Source organism: Carassius auratus, chromosome 34 (genome assembly GCF_003368295.1).
Source record: "Carassius auratus strain Wakin chromosome 34, ASM336829v1, whole genome shotgun sequence".
In the NCBI taxonomy this organism is placed as follows: Eukaryota; Metazoa; Chordata; class Actinopteri; order Cypriniformes; family Cyprinidae; genus Carassius; species Carassius auratus.
In genome coordinates this window covers 8,516,729-8,533,786 of record NC_039276.1, presented here as the reverse complement: position 1 = coordinate 8,533,786, position 17,058 = coordinate 8,516,729, and the positions used below count along the sequence as shown (strand labels likewise).

The window sequence follows — 17,058 nt, the reverse complement described above, 5'->3', positions numbered from 1 at the left end:
TCTCCAAATCTCTTATGATGAGGAAACAAACTCACCTGCATCTTGAATGGCCTGAAGGTGAGTATGTTTTTGGACAATCTATTCATTTAAGGTAAATATGTCCTCAGTCCTATGCTTTTATTGAGCTGACCTTGCCTTGGAATGAAATTTTGGAATTTAGCATTCACTAAGGTTATGACGTTTTCACAACAGTTTTCTGCGCTCTGTGGGGTTCTGGTGGACTTCAAAGAGGATTAAGCTCTTATAAAATGAGTTGATTCTGTTCTGATACAATCAGAGGTAGGGGAGGGCTTCAAATAGAATAAGTTAGAAAAAAAGTGTCCGATGGGTAATTAAAATTTGACAGATGTGAGCTTGTTTGGGTTTATCCTTTTTGCTTGTTTGTCTCAAAAACAACCTGGGCTATTTTAATAAGCCTTAACTATTTCATAAATACAAAAATACACACTTTACAATAGATTTTAATATACAGTATTAGGAAGATCACACTAGAATCAATGAAGGTCATAGGACACACACTGATTCCATCCGTCTCATTTGTTTCCTCTATCACAGATCAATAATGTGTAGATTACAGTCTGGGAGGGATCAATACAGCAACTTATTGTTATCACTAAGGCTTGAGATTGACATAAATTGTACATACTTGAGTAAAGCCTCCTGTCTGGCCTTTGTTGCCGGGTGAATCAAGCAGAGACTATCTATCAATCTAATTTCGTATGGCACCTGTGTTGTATAGATTTTCCACAAAAACTTTAATAATAGACCACAATGGAAAAAGTTTATGACAGTTCTGTTAAATTAATAGATTTATTTTACTGCCTTAATAGAAGATGTTTTGTCTGCAGAACTGTGGCACACACAAAAAAAAGGAAAAGAAATTGTAACTAAACCACACACACACACAGCAATAAGAAACAGTCTGTATAGACCAAAATTAACTATCGGTATCAGATATAAGCCTGAAGCCGTATTTTGCAGACTCTGAGGGTTATATGTTCCACTGATAAACAAAATGAACTGCCCTCCTTGTCACCGTGAGTTAATTGCCTCTGGGTTCCAAAACTGGACCACAGATGTTTATGTGTTTTATGTAGTTAGCTATCAGTGTTTATAATTCTCACTTTCCCAGTCCTGAAACAGATCCCAATGTTCCATAAACCCTTGAGGGTCAGGGGTGAGATCGTTGCTATTTTCTTTCAGCATGAATATATAAATGAATAAATAATTGACCCATTTACATAACATTTAGCTGCACCAGAAACATCACTCCACACACTGTGCTTAAAAAATGTTTGTGAGCATTTATTTTTTTTCTTTATTTTTTTTTCTATTGTAGTTAAACTACATATGAGTAATTCATGTCTGTTGAAAGAGATGAAGAGGGCAATGCTGAACAGAGCTCACCTGATTTGAAAAGCATTAGTCAAACTCAAGTTTTCAGAATTTGATTTCATTCAATTTCTCATATATGAATGCTTCTTAAAAAAAAACATTCAACACACAAACACACACACACACACTTTCTCTATGCCTATGCTTTCATCTCACTATCATTATCTGCTTAAAAAACCTCAGCTGTACTATATGAGGTACATGAGAACATGTGGCACACATCTCTGTGACAGCACCAGGAGAGACGTGCTCGACAGACATGTTTTTATGAAGCCATTAACATCGGCCCATCTGCTACAGCCAATGATCTCAACAGCAGAAAGAAGTGCAGGTTTATGACCTCATACAAAGCTTACAGCACTGAATACAAACAAGTGTGAGAGAAATAACCTGCAGGTGATGGGAGAAATTCATCTGGCAAATTCATCCTTTGAAAACTTGGTTTAACATTTTACAAACTTACAACATACAGATGAGGTGTCTTGTTTGACTTTTGTGACAGCAGTTTCAACATTATGCACTATATATATATATATATATATATATATATATATATATATATATATATATATATATATATATATATATATATATATATATATATATATATATATATATATATATATATATATATATATATACACACACACTCATCTTAAGGATTATTAGGAACATCATACTAATACTGTGTTTGACTCCCTTTCGGATTTTTTTATAGGATAGCATCTTGCAGTTGATGGAGATTTGTGGGATGCACATACAGGGCACGAAGCTCCCATTCCACCACATCCCAAAGATGCTCTATTGGGTTGAGATCTGGTGACTGTGGGGGGCATTTTAGTACAGAGAACTCATTGTCATGTTCAAGAAACCATTTAGAAATGATTCGAGCTTTGTGACATGGTGCATTATCCTGCTGGAAGTAGCCAACAGAGGATGGTACATGGTGTTCATAAAGGGATGGACATGGTCAGAAACAATGCTCAGGTAGGCCGTGGCATTTAAAAGATGCTCAATTGGCACTAAGGGGCCTAAAGTGTGCCAACATCCCCCACACCATTACACCACCGCCACCAGCCTGCACAGTGGTAACAAGGCATGACGGATCCATGTTCTCATTCTGTTTACGCCAAATTCTGACTCTACCATCTGAATGTCTCAACAGAAATCGTGTGTGTGTGTGTGTGTGTGTGTGTGTGTGTGTGGGTGTGAGAGAGAAATGCTTTGTTATCACACTACATAATTATCTGGACAACTTAATTTTAATAGAAGCAAATTGTGGGCAATAAGAACACAATGACCTTTTAAGCACTATTTCTGTTTCCCTAAAAAAGAAGTTAAGAAGTTAATTATCTGTTCTGCAAAATGACAAAACATCATTCTATTTTTGAATAACATTTATGCTCTGCACCCTGAACGCATAACAGAAATTCAAGACATTCTATCCTGAGGAACTTTAGCCTTGGAACTTATACGAAACACTAACTGCTTTACATCAAAAAACAGCGACAGTAATGGCCTCTGTTAAAATATAATGGCTGATTTGTCAATTCTAATTGGAGTTACGATTGTCTGAAATGGTGTCACCATTGCAGTGATTAGAAATGATACACCACTCACCCCCTTGACCTTCCTCTACATACCACACATGGTCTCTCTTTTTACATGGCTTAATTGCATCTTGCCCACTGAGGATGTGGGTAATTCAATATAACGTCATGTTCTCGCACTAGACTCGTCTGGATTAAATGTCCATCAAACTACTGGAGTTCATCACAATATATTTTGTCGCCACAGACTACTCTAGTATTACAGAAATGATCTGTTCTATTCCAGCCAGAAAGGTTTCAGAGATGAAATGTAAATGTAGCGGATCAAATAAATCTAAATGTGTCACAAAATAATAAAACTGAACCCATATTCCATGTAAAGATCTGTCCGAACCAACTGAAATGAATTACTGCCAACGCTAACTGGCTCTCTGTATTGGTGTCTAAATCAAATAATGTCATCAATAAAATAAACAGAGTTGTACAGCAGAAATACGCATTAAATCAGGTGTCAAATGATTCAAATACTGTCATCATTATTTGCCTCCATTTGTGGATGCCAACATCTCATAAAAGGTTATTTAAAACATCATAAACCAGAATTTATAGTTTGCTTTTAATCACCACTGCAGATGCAACAATAACAGTCAACATGTCTTCATCTGATCCTAATAAACATTTACACTACAAGTCAAAAGTTTGAACACAATTGACTGAATTTAGGAGCTGAAAAACTGTTTGATCTAAAGGCTTATGCATAAATGATTGAGATTATTTTTGTACACAATTATTATGTATATTATATATTATTATCTTCTTTACAAACCCATTTTTAATGAAATATAATACTGGGAATTTGGGGGATGAAATCATATTCTAATATTTGGTAGAGAAATATATATAAAAATAGATTTAGATTTAGATTACATAATTATTTATAATTTATATAATTTACATAAATATTCTAAATAATATGTCTTCATTCGTTTTGGGTCAGTATTTGAAAATCCATAGCTGTGGTCCCTTGGAGCTCCCCTGTATTTAAAAATTGAAAACCTCTGGACTACGTCACTTACCTATATTGACATCCTGCTAATCATAGATAGTTAGTTTGTGCTGTTTGTACTGTAACTTGCAGTGTACGCTGAGAAAATTTAACAGCAAAGAGATACCAAAACATTAATTTAACTTTCTTTGACAAATGAAAAACTTTCCCTTCTTCACAGTCCTAGTGAGAGGCATCTGAAAATAGATGCAAGATGTTACCAAGCAGTGTTGACTGATCATGAAAGCAAGTATGACTCTTTGACCGTAGAATCATGTGGTATGATGTGAGCGTGTAATTCACTAACACTAATTGCCTAACCCGTGTATCAGTTCCCGCAGGCAACAAAGTGTTTTCAGAACAGAGCACCCAGAGCCATTATTTCTCCTGTTTTGCAGATGAGCACAGAGTCCCACTGTACATTATTAGTGTTGTCAAGTTACTATGAGGTGGTTTAAAAGCACCCTTTAACACGCAAATAAGTGGCACTACAAATATGAATATTCTGCAAATGAATAGTGAAACTGTGTGACAGATATTTGTATTTAAAGAGTCTTACTGACATAAATTACTTCTCAGGTATAAAGGGATTTAGAGCAATGGTTGAAGTCTTACAGAACATCATGGTAAACTAAAGGGTTGATCAAAACGCAAATTTTTCTTTAAATGCAACTGTCATTATGATACTGATCGGTTTATAGGCAGTACTCAAATTTCTGACAGGTTATTCATTCCAAAAGGTTACAGTTTGAGAATTACTGTCAAACTGGATGGACTGACAGTCCCCTGCAGTTTACTTAGATTAGGCCCCTGTGTTGAGCATATATGACTCAGAGAACAAACCGTGTTTGCCCTATGTCTAAATGACTCCATGTTGTGTTGAAGCCCTAAAAGCAAGTCATTAATGTGCTATTTGAGCAGAAAACAACAGAAAAAAAAGTCTAAATGGAATCTGATTTAGCTCTTGGGTGCTTTACATGCTGTAAAAGCAACTTAGTGGAAAAAAGATGGCCTCTTCTAAAATTGCATCAGTTAATGCTTCCAGGAATTAGTCATTTGTTCAAAACTCATTTTCAGAGGCCTACTTAAGACTTTAAATAATCTGTTCTCCTCTTAATTTTTCAAGGACGTCTGATACATTGGCTGCATGATGGTATGCATCCTGAAATTGCAGGGTTGATGGTGTATAAAGATTAAGAGCTTGTTCGCGTAGACACTAAACATCTGCGATTTGTCTTCACAGACACCTGAAGTACTTGTCTCTTCTCAGCAAATGGGCTAATGAAAAGCATCTTTGTGCTCCTAGTCTCTATATTGGTAGTTATTGAGAATCTTTCTCTGTGCAGATGTTGCCAAAGGTTTTTTTTTTTGCGATTTTTCACCTCTGAGACTCTCATAACACTTGAATGGCTCATCGGAGAAACTCAAACTGTTACCTAGGCAACTGCCGCAATACTTAGAGATAAGTTAACAACCTCACCAACCTTAACTATTTAGTGAAATCCAGTGCATCATCACAAGTCACCTCACACTTTAAACATTGTTCCTTTTTTCACCTAGCTAAAATGATTAAATTGATTAAAATATTAAATTACATGCTTAATGCTATGTTCTGATTAGTTGTGTCAGTGAGCTCATAATTGCTAGAGGTTTTGTTTGTTTTCATTCAGAGGAAGAAGCAATGTTAAAGCACAATGCAAGTGCTCCCTCGGTTGATTTTAAATGATACTGCATGTCCTTGCTTGCTCTAAGCGTGCTTTGCTTTTTATACAATTCGTTTACATATCAGCAACACCCCACAAGGTTATTACAGACGCATCATTAAATTGTTTTTTTGTTTTGTTTTTGAGAATTCTCAATAAAGTTGTCCAAATATAACCCAAAGTATACAGTATTTGAGAATACATTTCAATTCCAATTACATTACTAAAATATATAATACAGAATTGGGTCATTCCGTGTCAAATCAAGCAAAGCTCAATTTTTTATTTTGTTAAGACAAATATAAATAATAATGAAAGCCAAAATGTTAAAGGTCACAGATATATATTTACTGAGTAATCCATGGAGAGTGGGGTCAAAATAATGATTTGGAGCCAATTCATACGGATGTAAAAATTACTTTAGTAAGCTGGCAGCATCATTTTATTTTTACACAGATATTAGCAAAAAAAGCATGTCTTGTGTCTTTGTCTTTGGTTTGCATGCCTGTACTCAATGAGTATTTACGATATCTTAAAATACTTTTGGATTCTTGTTCTTAACAAATGCCCCCTTTAGTATCTTCACTTTAAAGGCCCTCAGTGATTCAGTCCCAGAGATATGGAGATTTGAATTTGGCTCCATGAGTAAATTGGTAAATTGTTCACATTTTCAGTGGTCAAAAACTAAATATGGGTGTTTTTTTTTTTAAAGAGAAATCTCAGAAGAACACGTTTAAAGTAGAAATGTAGCTGCATCTCTTTTTTTTTCTATGCAGCTTTTTGCATAGAACACACCTATCTGAGTGTCATAAATATTATTAAAATTCAAAAGAATATTAACAAAATGTAAAAATAAAAAAAAATTAGCTGGGGACTTCTGTTTGAGCTGACGTGGAATGACCCAATTTCAGTTTGAATATAATAATGGACTGATGAATGGATGGATCGATGGGCAGACGGAAGGACAGATAGATTCTTCAGGACAGAATTTTGCACAACCAGTAATTTTTTTTTTTTACTTTTACTGCGAGAACATATTAGTGCTTGTGCACTTTATATGAAGCAAGATTGCTGTGCTGTTGTTGAGTAAGGGATCTCATACAATACATGTTGTATGAGAGATGTGCTGAGTTAGCAAATGCCTGGCTTCTCTCTCCTTCCCAAGTCTGACAAGACAGCAATCTTTTGCTAAACAGAAATAGTCAAGATCTATTTAGAGGCTACATACAGATATGCATCACATGTAATTTCAGCAATAAAGAGAAGAGCTGCCAACACCAGCGGGGCCCTGAGTAATAAAAGAGCGTCTACTACACCTCAACAATGTTTAGCTATTATAGTTCACTCAGTGTGGTCTTATGCTGCCCTCTGCAGGAAACTGCAACATCATTTTACATCCTTAACAAAAACACACACACATTCACATATAATTCATGAATAGTTGTATCAAAGAGAACCAGAGGCAAAAACATCAACTATCTAAGAAACGTTTGATGTTTAATTGCCTCTGTTGCTGTTTTTTTTTTTTTTTTTTTTTTTTCAAAAGCCTAAATATTATTTAATTGACTTTTTATATATCAAATGAAGAGTTAATTCACTTGTGCATATTGCACAAACTAGATGCAGAAACAAACTAGAAATCTAAAAACTAAACTAAAAATGCACTGAAATGCACAATCAGATATGTAATTATATAGCACGGGATTCAAATCCTGAATTGACATTATATATATATATATATATATATATATATATATATATATATATATATATATATATATATATATAATGCAGGTTTAACTTACAGGGGTAATAAATACTTTAAAAAGGTAATTTAATGTCACATTAAAAAAAAAAAAAACTGAAGGTAGATACAATGTACATGAAAAGGTTAATGTGAAACTGTAAAATTAGAATATATATCCCCCACCACAGTATCTATCAATAAATCGAAAAGGTAGTAATATAATATACTTTTATATTAGCCTTTATTATTTAACTTCCAACAGTACTGTAACTAGTCAAATACGTAGTGATAAGGTAATGCGAATCCATTAAGATGACACTAGATGCCGCTGTTCTTTTAGCTACACCGACAGGCGAGCGAAGAAGTCTTGTCCTGTTTCGTGTGTTTCTGGGATACTGGCGGACTAAGTGTGCTCTGAATGTCATGGCGACCAACAGCGAGCAACTTTCCCGAGGTTTCGTAACGGATAAAACTGAAGAAATCCACAACACAGGTGAGTAAATGTGGGTGAATATCTCTCAAGAATAATGAGGGCGAAATGTAAGAATATGACCGAAATGGCCGTGCGTATGGCTGTATATTTGATGTTAAGCCGGTTACGAGCTGGATGCTAAGCTAATACAAGCTAACGAGTCTTTGTCCGCGTGTTCTGTGAGACGCTTATTCAGCCGTGTTTATTATGTATTGTTGCTTCCTACGCCTACATAACTTAATAATATCACAGGAAATATATATAATTATATTACACATGTAAATGAGCTGGCATTGTAGTTGCAAAGCACGTTTGTAAAGTTAGCCTGTGTAGCAGGCGCGTGGTGAGTTAACGCGCGGGAGCGCATCTCCATACTGTCTTTTTTATGAAGCAACGTGTAAAAAAACGAAAGATGTACTATATGTGTTTATATAAATGGTAGGTATGTTTTTGTTGTTTATTAAAATAACACTTACACACAACAATGTTATCTCTCCATGAGGTGCATAAAACCAAAACAATCACACGAGGTGTCTCGTGCGCCCGCTTGACCGTGTTAGCCGGGTTGCTTAACTGTCGTTTACGTACAAATATATATTATACAGTTACACAAATGTAGTATCTATGTTGTTTGGACTGAAAATGGGTAAAAAAAAAAATGGTACCTAGTAACAAATTTGTGTAATGCTTAGGGGTAATTTGTCTGCATTGTCGGCAAGTGATAAGACCTTGAGTTGAGGGATGCATGATTTAATCAGCTAACATAACCATCACTTAAAGTAAAGAATTTCCAGTCTGCCAATTTACCTGCTATTAATTTGAGAAATATTAGTCTCTATGAGAGTTACAACTACTGTAGCTACTGTCCTAGTCACACTGATTCTATGTCCTTCTGCAACATCATAAATTATATAAAAATCGGGACTGTTTGAATAATTAATATTTTATAATCGTATGAGCATCATAAGTGATTTGCCAGGCTGATGTTATTATGCAACAGCTCTGTTGATTGAGTGCAAATAATCTCTATGTGCCAAGTGTGTCAGATATTATGTAACTAGCCCATAAAACATATGTTCATGTCTTTATGTAAGTCGCATTATAAGTATTTTAATTTTTTTTCAGGGCTCAATATTAAGGTTTTTTGCCCATAGTCATTCAGATTTGTGCTTACAATATTTTCACTAGCTGCATTGCAAAGCATTTTTTAGCAACATTTATATGAGGCAAACTATATTTAATTGTGCCTTAATAAATGTTGTTTTCTTTACAAATAAAAAATAAAATAAAAATACTGTAAGGGCTATGTAATTGCATAAAGGTATAACTTCATAAAAAACACCAATGACAATTGGTGATTTGATTAGTTTTCAGTCTATCTTAACTGATGCATCCAAGACAATCTGAATTGTTCTTGCAGAATCGTACTGCTTTGGTGGCATAAATAAAATTCAAAACATCAATGTGTCACAGAAAACAAAATGATTGCATAAAATGTTTAGGATCACCACCATCCTTTTTTATTTATGTGGTGTTTTTTGGTTGGTTTGTTGAATTTATATGCATTTCTGTATTTGTTTTAAATGTAGAGTGAGAAAACGGGGTCAGAGCAAAGACTACAGAAATCATCACAAAAATTAAGATTGGGATTCAGTTTTTGAAATGGAGTGTGCAGTAAACACTGGTCCTGGTAAGTTACAAAGTCTTAGTCCTTTATACGGTCACAATTGTAGCATTTTGCTTTAATCATGTTGAAAATTGGTAATGGCAGAATGATTTTTGGAACAAGTGCTTTAAATGATATCATATATTCATACATTTTCAGAAGTGCCATATTATTAATTTATCTGATCGCTTACTTAAGTATATAATTTCTTCCTTGCTTTTCTCACAGGTAACATGACTGATTTTCCCAGTATATCTTTTTAGATCTAAGTGTGGCATTTGGGGTTCACACTGTTAACACCAACTGTTATTATTTAGTTATTGTTGGCCATTTTTAAGGTGTAGCTAAGTCTGCATTATAATTATGTAGCTTATTTGTATACCGTTTATTATAATGGTTAGAAAACACTTGTTTCATGCTGTGGCTATAGTGTTCACATAAATTAGTTTGTAAACATTTTATGTTATCTCTACAGATGATGAGCCATCTGATACTGCTGTTCCGTATGAAGTCGTTACTGTAAAGGATGAAAGTGAGACACCAAAAAAGAAAAACAAGAAGCATAAGAAACACAAAAGTAAAAAGAAACGTAAGAAGCGTAAGGGTGAAAAGGAGAGTAGCTCTGAATCAGGAGTTGACTCAGATGGTGATTCCCAAACCAGAACAAGGTGAGTTTTAGTTGCTTGACAATGCCGTTTTTTTTTTTTTTTATGCTTTCAGTTTCTTTTTCATTAAAGCAAATATGTTTGTTTTTTACAGTGTGAAAAAAGATGGCTCATCTAACCCTGAGGCTGATGATCATGCGAATGCCACAAAAAACTGTATAGAAGGTATGTTTGTGTTTTCTCAATTAACAGATGATCCAGCAAATTATTATTATACATGTATGCACAATTTAAAACCCAATTTACTATGGGTTTTTATCTGAAATTTTGAGCACAATTATATGTGTCTTTACAGACCTCAGTGATGTGGAAGCTGATGCCAAGGTTAAAAAGCAGAAACATCGTGGTGGGAAAAAGAAGAAGAAAAAAAGACGGAAAGAGGAGGAAAAGCAGGAGAAAAAGTCCTCCTCTCGCTCAAGGTCAGCGAGTACCTCAGTGTCAGGGTCAGACTCAGAACCAGACTCCAAACAATCACAAAAATTGGAGGTAGCAAATTTAAAGATGGACAGAAAGTCACCTATCACTGCAGCTAAATTTTCAAAAGACAAATTTAAAGATAGCACAGCTCAGTTGGAAGATAAAAAGACAGAAATTACTTCTGATCACACTGAAGAAGCAAGTTTAAAATTAGGAGAAATAAAACCGATGTCTCCTGAGATTGCACATGCAATAATCACAGAGATGGACATGAAGGTGGAAACTGTTGGGGAACATGAAAACTTTGGGAAAGCTCAAGAACTTCCTGATATTATCCCTAAGCAAGAGAATGTGCACAAAGAGCAAGCTGTCCAGAAGGACATTTCAAAGGAATCAAATGGGAATCAGAAAGAAAAGAAAAAACAGTCCATCTCCAGGTCAAGGTCAAGGTCACGATCGCTTTCAGACACTAAAGGGAAAAAATCCAAACACAGTTGCTCTAGAACTCCAAAGAAGTCATCTGGTAAATCAGGACGTCATAATGACAGATCATCTTCAAGGGACAGGTCTGTGTCTGGCTCTGGTGGGAAGGATAGAACAAAACGTAGAAGATCTAGGTCTCCAAGACGGTCCCCGTCCAAAGTAAAAAAGAAAACTGGACGGAGGTCAAGGTCACTCTCTGGAAGAAGAGCATATGGCTCTGACTCGAGGTCCCACACAAGGACCAAAAGATCCAGGACCAGGTCTCCACGACGTGGTCATCGTTCAAGATCTAAGTCAACTGGAAGATCAAGACGTTCACGCTCAAGATCAAAACAATCTATTTCACAGCGGAAGAATCGGCGCTCAAGATCACGGTCCAGATCTGTACGGAGAGGAAGACACTCAAGGTCCCGCTCTCGAAAGAAAACTCCTCCTCGTTTGAGGCGGTCCAGGTCTAGATCTGTCCGAAGAGGCAGGCGAACTCGCTCAAGATCCATTTTGATCCTTAAGCGTTCTAGATCACGCTTGAGAAGAAACAGAAGATCTAGATCAAGATCTGCTCGCAGAAGATCAGGTTCAAGAAGCCCAAGACGTCAAAGTAAGTCTCGGTCACCTCAACGCACCAGGCCCTCTGCGTCACGTTCTCCGGCAGCCTGTCAAAGGAGGTCAAAATCTAGGAGCCCTCATAGCACAAAGTCACAGTCAGCATCTCCTCAACGACATAAAAGATCAAAGTCACGGACATCTTCACATAATTCAAAGTCTGAATCCCCAATATTAGGAAGAACTAAAAAGCAAAAAGGTACACCGTCAAGATCAGTTTCTCCGAGATGCACATCAAGATCAAGATCCATTTCTAGGGAGCGACAGTCATCAGATAGAAGTATATCTCCTACCAAGAGGGCACACTCTAAATCTCCGACTAAGGAGGAAAAGTCCTTAAAGGATAAGATTTTGAAAGATACCTCAGAGACTAAACAGCCAGTTTTAGATCCTGTGGAGGAAAATCTAGAAATAAAAGGGTCAGCAGGGTTAAGTGGATGGAAACCAGTGTCTACTGAATGTACATCTGTGCAAAATCCATCAAATGAAGATGTAAAATCATCAGAATGTGAAACACAAAGTAAAAACATTGAGCAAGAGCCCGAACATCCCTCTGAATGTGAAGGGAGATCAAACCGATCCAGATCTTTGTCCTCAGAGCCAGTTCCTCAACATATTACTGTAGGGACAGATCAAGATGATCGCTCAGGGAGCTCACGATCACCTTCACCGAGTAAAGTTAAAGAATCAAAGTCCTCCAACAGAACATCACCTGTTCGTAGAAAGCGCTCCAAATCAGCTTCTCCCACACAGAAAAGGCGATCCAAGTCTAAATCTGTCAGTAGCAAGAGGAGGTCAAGATCTCCTGTACGAAAACGCAAGTCCAGGTCTCCCTCACATAGTCGTAAAAAGAGGACAAAATCTCGGTCTCCTGTTCGGAAAAGAAGATCAAGATCAACCAATCGAAGGGCAAAATCACGATCAAAATCTCACACAAGAGCAAAGCGCTCAAAATCAAAGTCCCCCAAGCGGAAACGGTCAAAGTCTAGATCGCCAGCTCGAAAAAGAAGGTCCAAATCACGTTCCCCTGCTAGAAAGAGAAGATCTCGTTCACGGTCAAGGGCTCGTCAGTCACGATCCAGAAGGTCACGTTCTGTTTCACGTCGGAGGAGACCAGCATTTCGTGGACGATCTTTTGATAGACGAGATCGATGGAAACGTGAACCAAGTCATTCACCAATTTTGATTCTCCGTAAGAGGAGGTCCACCTCAAGATCCCGTCGCAGTTCTAGCAAGACGCCACCACGTCTCACTGACCTAGGTAAATATGCTCTTTGCTCGGTTTCCCCTTCTTGTTGGCATTAATAAAATTAAGTTGATTTCAAAATAATGTCAACATAACTTTAATTGCCTCTCTCCTCAGATAAAGATCAACTTTTGGAGATTGCGAAGGCTAATGCTGCTGCAATGTGCGCTAAAGCCGGAATGCCCATACCTGAAAGTCTCAAGCCTAAGGCAATTCTGCAGTTACCTCTGCCAACCCCAGCTCCAACCCCATTGTCTTTGCCTCTGCCACTTCCTGTGCCCAATTTACCTATGAATCTGCCCATGGGTATACCAGGTATGACTGCAATGCCTAACATGACAATGAACGCTGCCATGGCAAGTATGACTGCAGCGACAATGACTGCTGCTCTCTCCAACATGGGTGCTCTGGCATCTATGCCACCGATGGCCCCACTTCCTACCATTACCAACAAGCCCCCTTCAGCACCTACACCTAATCTGGCTAGTATTGAGGAGGTGAAGAGGAAAGTGACTCAACAAGCTAACAGCATTAGCATCAAAGAGTTTACAGAGGTAAGATTTAAGTTCTGTCCCAGTTGCTAAATGAATAATCATACATTTTATATATATATATATATTTATTGATATATGTGTATATATACTGGGTCTTAACAAAAATCTCAATGGATTATTACATTTAATGGCAAAAAAATTATGTTTGAAAATGTAAACTGACATTTCCTTAAAATCATTTTTTGTTGGCGAAAATACTAGTGGCCTAAGACACACACACACACACACATATATATATATATATATATATATATATATATATATATATATATATATATATATATATATATATTAGGGCTGGGCAAGTTAATGTTATTATCATGTTAACGCATTAATTGATTTTTTTTATTGCGCATTATCGCAGTTTAATATTATTATGAAAGTCCGTTGCTCACTGTTTCTGAAAACACATACAGACAAATCATGGGTCACAGGAGGGGATGCTCCAGATCAGATTATTTTGTTTTACAGGTCTATCACTTTTGTCACTCAAAAATATTCACACAATCATGCACCCCATATCAGATGTTCTGCACTCCGGCACGGTTAGCGCTAACACTCACTGATCTATAGTCAGGGACTGCTAAACGGATTGATCACACTAGTCAAACAAACCAGGCTAATAGCAGCAGGCCTATTTTTAAATTAAGTGCACAATACACTACTTTTAAATGCAATATTAGTTTTGTGCATAACAATGTGATTAACTGCGATGAATCAATGACAATAATGTGATTAATTGTGATTTTTTTTTTATGTAATTGTTGCTCAGCACTTGTATGCATGTATATATGTGTGTATATATATATATGTGTGTATATATATATATATATATGTGTATGTATGTATCTATATATATTATGAAATTAATACTTTAACACAGATACTTTAATCAAAAGTGACAAGTAAAGGCATTTACAGTGTTGGAAAATATATAAATATAAAAACAAAATGTGTTTGAGCACCAAATCAGCATATTAGAATGACTTCTGAAGGATTATGAGACACCGAAGACTGGAGTAATGGCTGCTGAAAATTCAGCTTGACCACCTCAGGAATTAATTATTTAAAAAAATATATTCAAAAAGAAAACAATTTTTTTTTTTTTTTCACAATATTAAATTTTCACTGTAACTTAGATCAAATAAAAGCAAGCACCATTTACGCTTCTTAAAACATAAAAAAAAATTATCTTACCAAGACCTGATATATCCATTTAAAAACAATACTTATATTGTTAGTACTCTTAGTATTGTTTTTTTTCCTAATCTTTTTTTCAGAAATGTAAACAGATTGCTGAGAGCAAGGAGGAGATGAGCATTGCACGGCCACATGTTTCAGATGATGATGATGATGATGAGAGACGGGTGAGTATTCATGCTTAAATTTAGAGCCGCAAAACATCTCCATTTTTAAACCAAGTATGTACAAGTTTTGAGAGAAAATGATTGGTGAAATACTGCTTTTGGCCAAAACTTTTAATTGCAGTTTTTGGTCTCCTAGAATTAATCATGTTCTAGTTTTAACATTTTCTATCGGTTGCCTGTATTTACTTCTTGTTAATGTTTTTTTATTTTTTAACTCTTTTGCAGTAACCCACTGTCCTTCTGCTGCATCTCGAATATAGTCCTGATGATGGACACCTGCGGCTAGTATTTAGGATGGATTCTGCTAGAGGATTGCATTCTTCATGTAAATAAAGCTTTTGTTTGCTCACAGGAGAAGGACATTAGAGCATCTGGACACTTGAAGTTACACTGTTTTCAGTCATCTTTAAATTATCAGTTATTGGAACAGCTGCAAGCTACAGGAACCTTTTTTTCTTTTTCTTTTTTTACCTTGGACTACAAACTACCACATTGGACCATTCAGTATGTCTAAAAGTAGAACAAAGGGGGTGAAGTGTTGAACAGACATACTACCTGCCCAGACTGACAGTGAAATGTTTTGCTTTCAGGCTTGTTTTTACCTTCACTACATATGGTGCCTCTTGATGCCATTGAAGAAGGACCTCTGGTAGATTTAATTCAGATTTATAGGTGTACTTAAAAGAAAGAACTGATTTTGTGGTGTAGTTTAGATCACAGGTAAGGTCTGTTGGTACACACTTTCAGAGCTTTCTGTTAACGTACAGAGACATGATCATTTTAGAAGGTTTTTTTTTTTTTTTTCCTGTCATTTTAAAATTAATGAAGTGTTAGTCACTTGTTTAAATACATTAAAGATAATTGTTTTTGTTCATTAACACTTTTGTGAATTTTTAAAGCAAATTAAATGTTGAGTTTCAGAGTTGTGGATGTACTTGAGTGCTATACTTAACAGATGATGTTTGCATTGATGTGCATTGTAAGGGTTCTGACCACATCCTTTATTAACATTGGTTAAACCTTGCTGTCCTGCTTGATGGTAACTGGCATTGTGGCAAAATTCACAGAGAATGACTCATTGATGAGATTAAAGGTTTCTATTCTTATTTTTAGTCTTCTCATATAGTGCATCCTTGTATATGACAGACCACGTTGCAGTTGTGTGGTATACAATGCTGTTTTATCTTTGTGACTGAAATATTTGACCCAGCATAGCTGCAGGGTGGGATGCTGTATTTTCAGGAGTGAAAACATCACCCATCACTATTCTAGATAAAGGGTGATTAAAATGCATAAGATTGTTTAGACACATGGGCTGTATATTGTGTAGGTGTGTGTTTTGTCTGAATTATTATTATTATTTTTTACCTCTCCACCTCTACCTCTGTGTTCTATGGTGGAGACCACTTTACCGATTTATCTAAAAAAAAAACATGATGATGGCACAGCTCCTACTAATTAACTTAAAAATATTTAACTCTTTAAGGTCGATACATGAAGATTCATTGTTAGAGTATGTTTAACAAGATGGAATTTTCCACACAAAATAGTTGATAGGTTTGTCACAGTATTGTTGTCCACATTTAAGAAATGATCCGAACTTCTTTACAAAATTTCTTTACACTCCATTAGATTAATTAACAAGCATTGGGAATTATAATTATTTCGTTTTGCCAGTATTGTTTATTTTAAGGGACATTTCACCCAACAGTGAAATTATTGTCACCATTTATCCACCCTCATGTTGTTCCGAACCTGTGTGACTGACTTTTTCTGCAGAAAGGTTTTTGTTAACATGAGGATGAGTAAATGATGGCAATTTCCATTCCTGGACTATCCCTTCAATTAGAAATCTCTCATAAAAAAAAATAGGATGGCCATGCTGAAGTTTTCTTAAGGATAGTATGAAAAAGGTACAAGCCCACATTCCTTGCATAAAATGTGAAACATCCTCAGTTTTGACGAAGCATTTTAATCCTTTCCATCACATTGTGAAAAAATAATGGCACACTTTGTATATAATGCAACTTCAAATATTAAAGGAAACAATCTACATAAATTGAAAATGTGTTTTCTTTTCTAATCAGTTATATTGGAAAAGAATTGTCACTTATGAAATCTTTAGAAAAATCACTGATTTCATCT

The 17,058-nt window shown here is 35.8% G+C and overlaps 1 protein-coding gene across 1 annotated transcript; it reads left to right on the top strand.

The window, feature by feature from the left end:
• The first annotated feature begins 7,801 nt into the window (after positions 1-7,801).
• Positions 7,802-16,972, top strand: LOC113053075 (serine/arginine repetitive matrix protein 2-like). The gene is made up of 8 exons (XM_026217740.1): positions 7,802-7,933; positions 9,502-9,602; positions 10,054-10,246; positions 10,338-10,408; positions 10,539-13,007; positions 13,110-13,546; positions 14,827-14,913; positions 15,139-16,972. The coding sequence occupies exons 2-8, from the start codon at positions 9,575-9,577 to the stop codon at positions 15,139-15,141; spliced, it is 3,288 nt and encodes a 1,095-aa protein (XP_026073525.1). The 5' UTR covers positions 7,802-7,933; positions 9,502-9,574; the 3' UTR covers positions 15,142-16,972.
• Positions 16,973-17,058: the final 86 nt, after the last annotated feature.

Coding starts and splice junctions, on each gene's coding strand:
- LOC113053075 (XM_026217740.1), top strand. CDS start 9,575: ATGGAGTGTGCAGTAAACACTGGTCCTG. Junction 10,409..10,538: donor CACAAAAAACTGTATAGAAG/GTATGTTTGTGT, acceptor GTGTCTTTACAG/ACCTCAGTGATGTGGAAGCT. Junction 13,008..13,109: donor ACCACGTCTCACTGACCTAG/GTAAATATGCTC, acceptor CTCTCTCCTCAG/ATAAAGATCAACTTTTGGAG.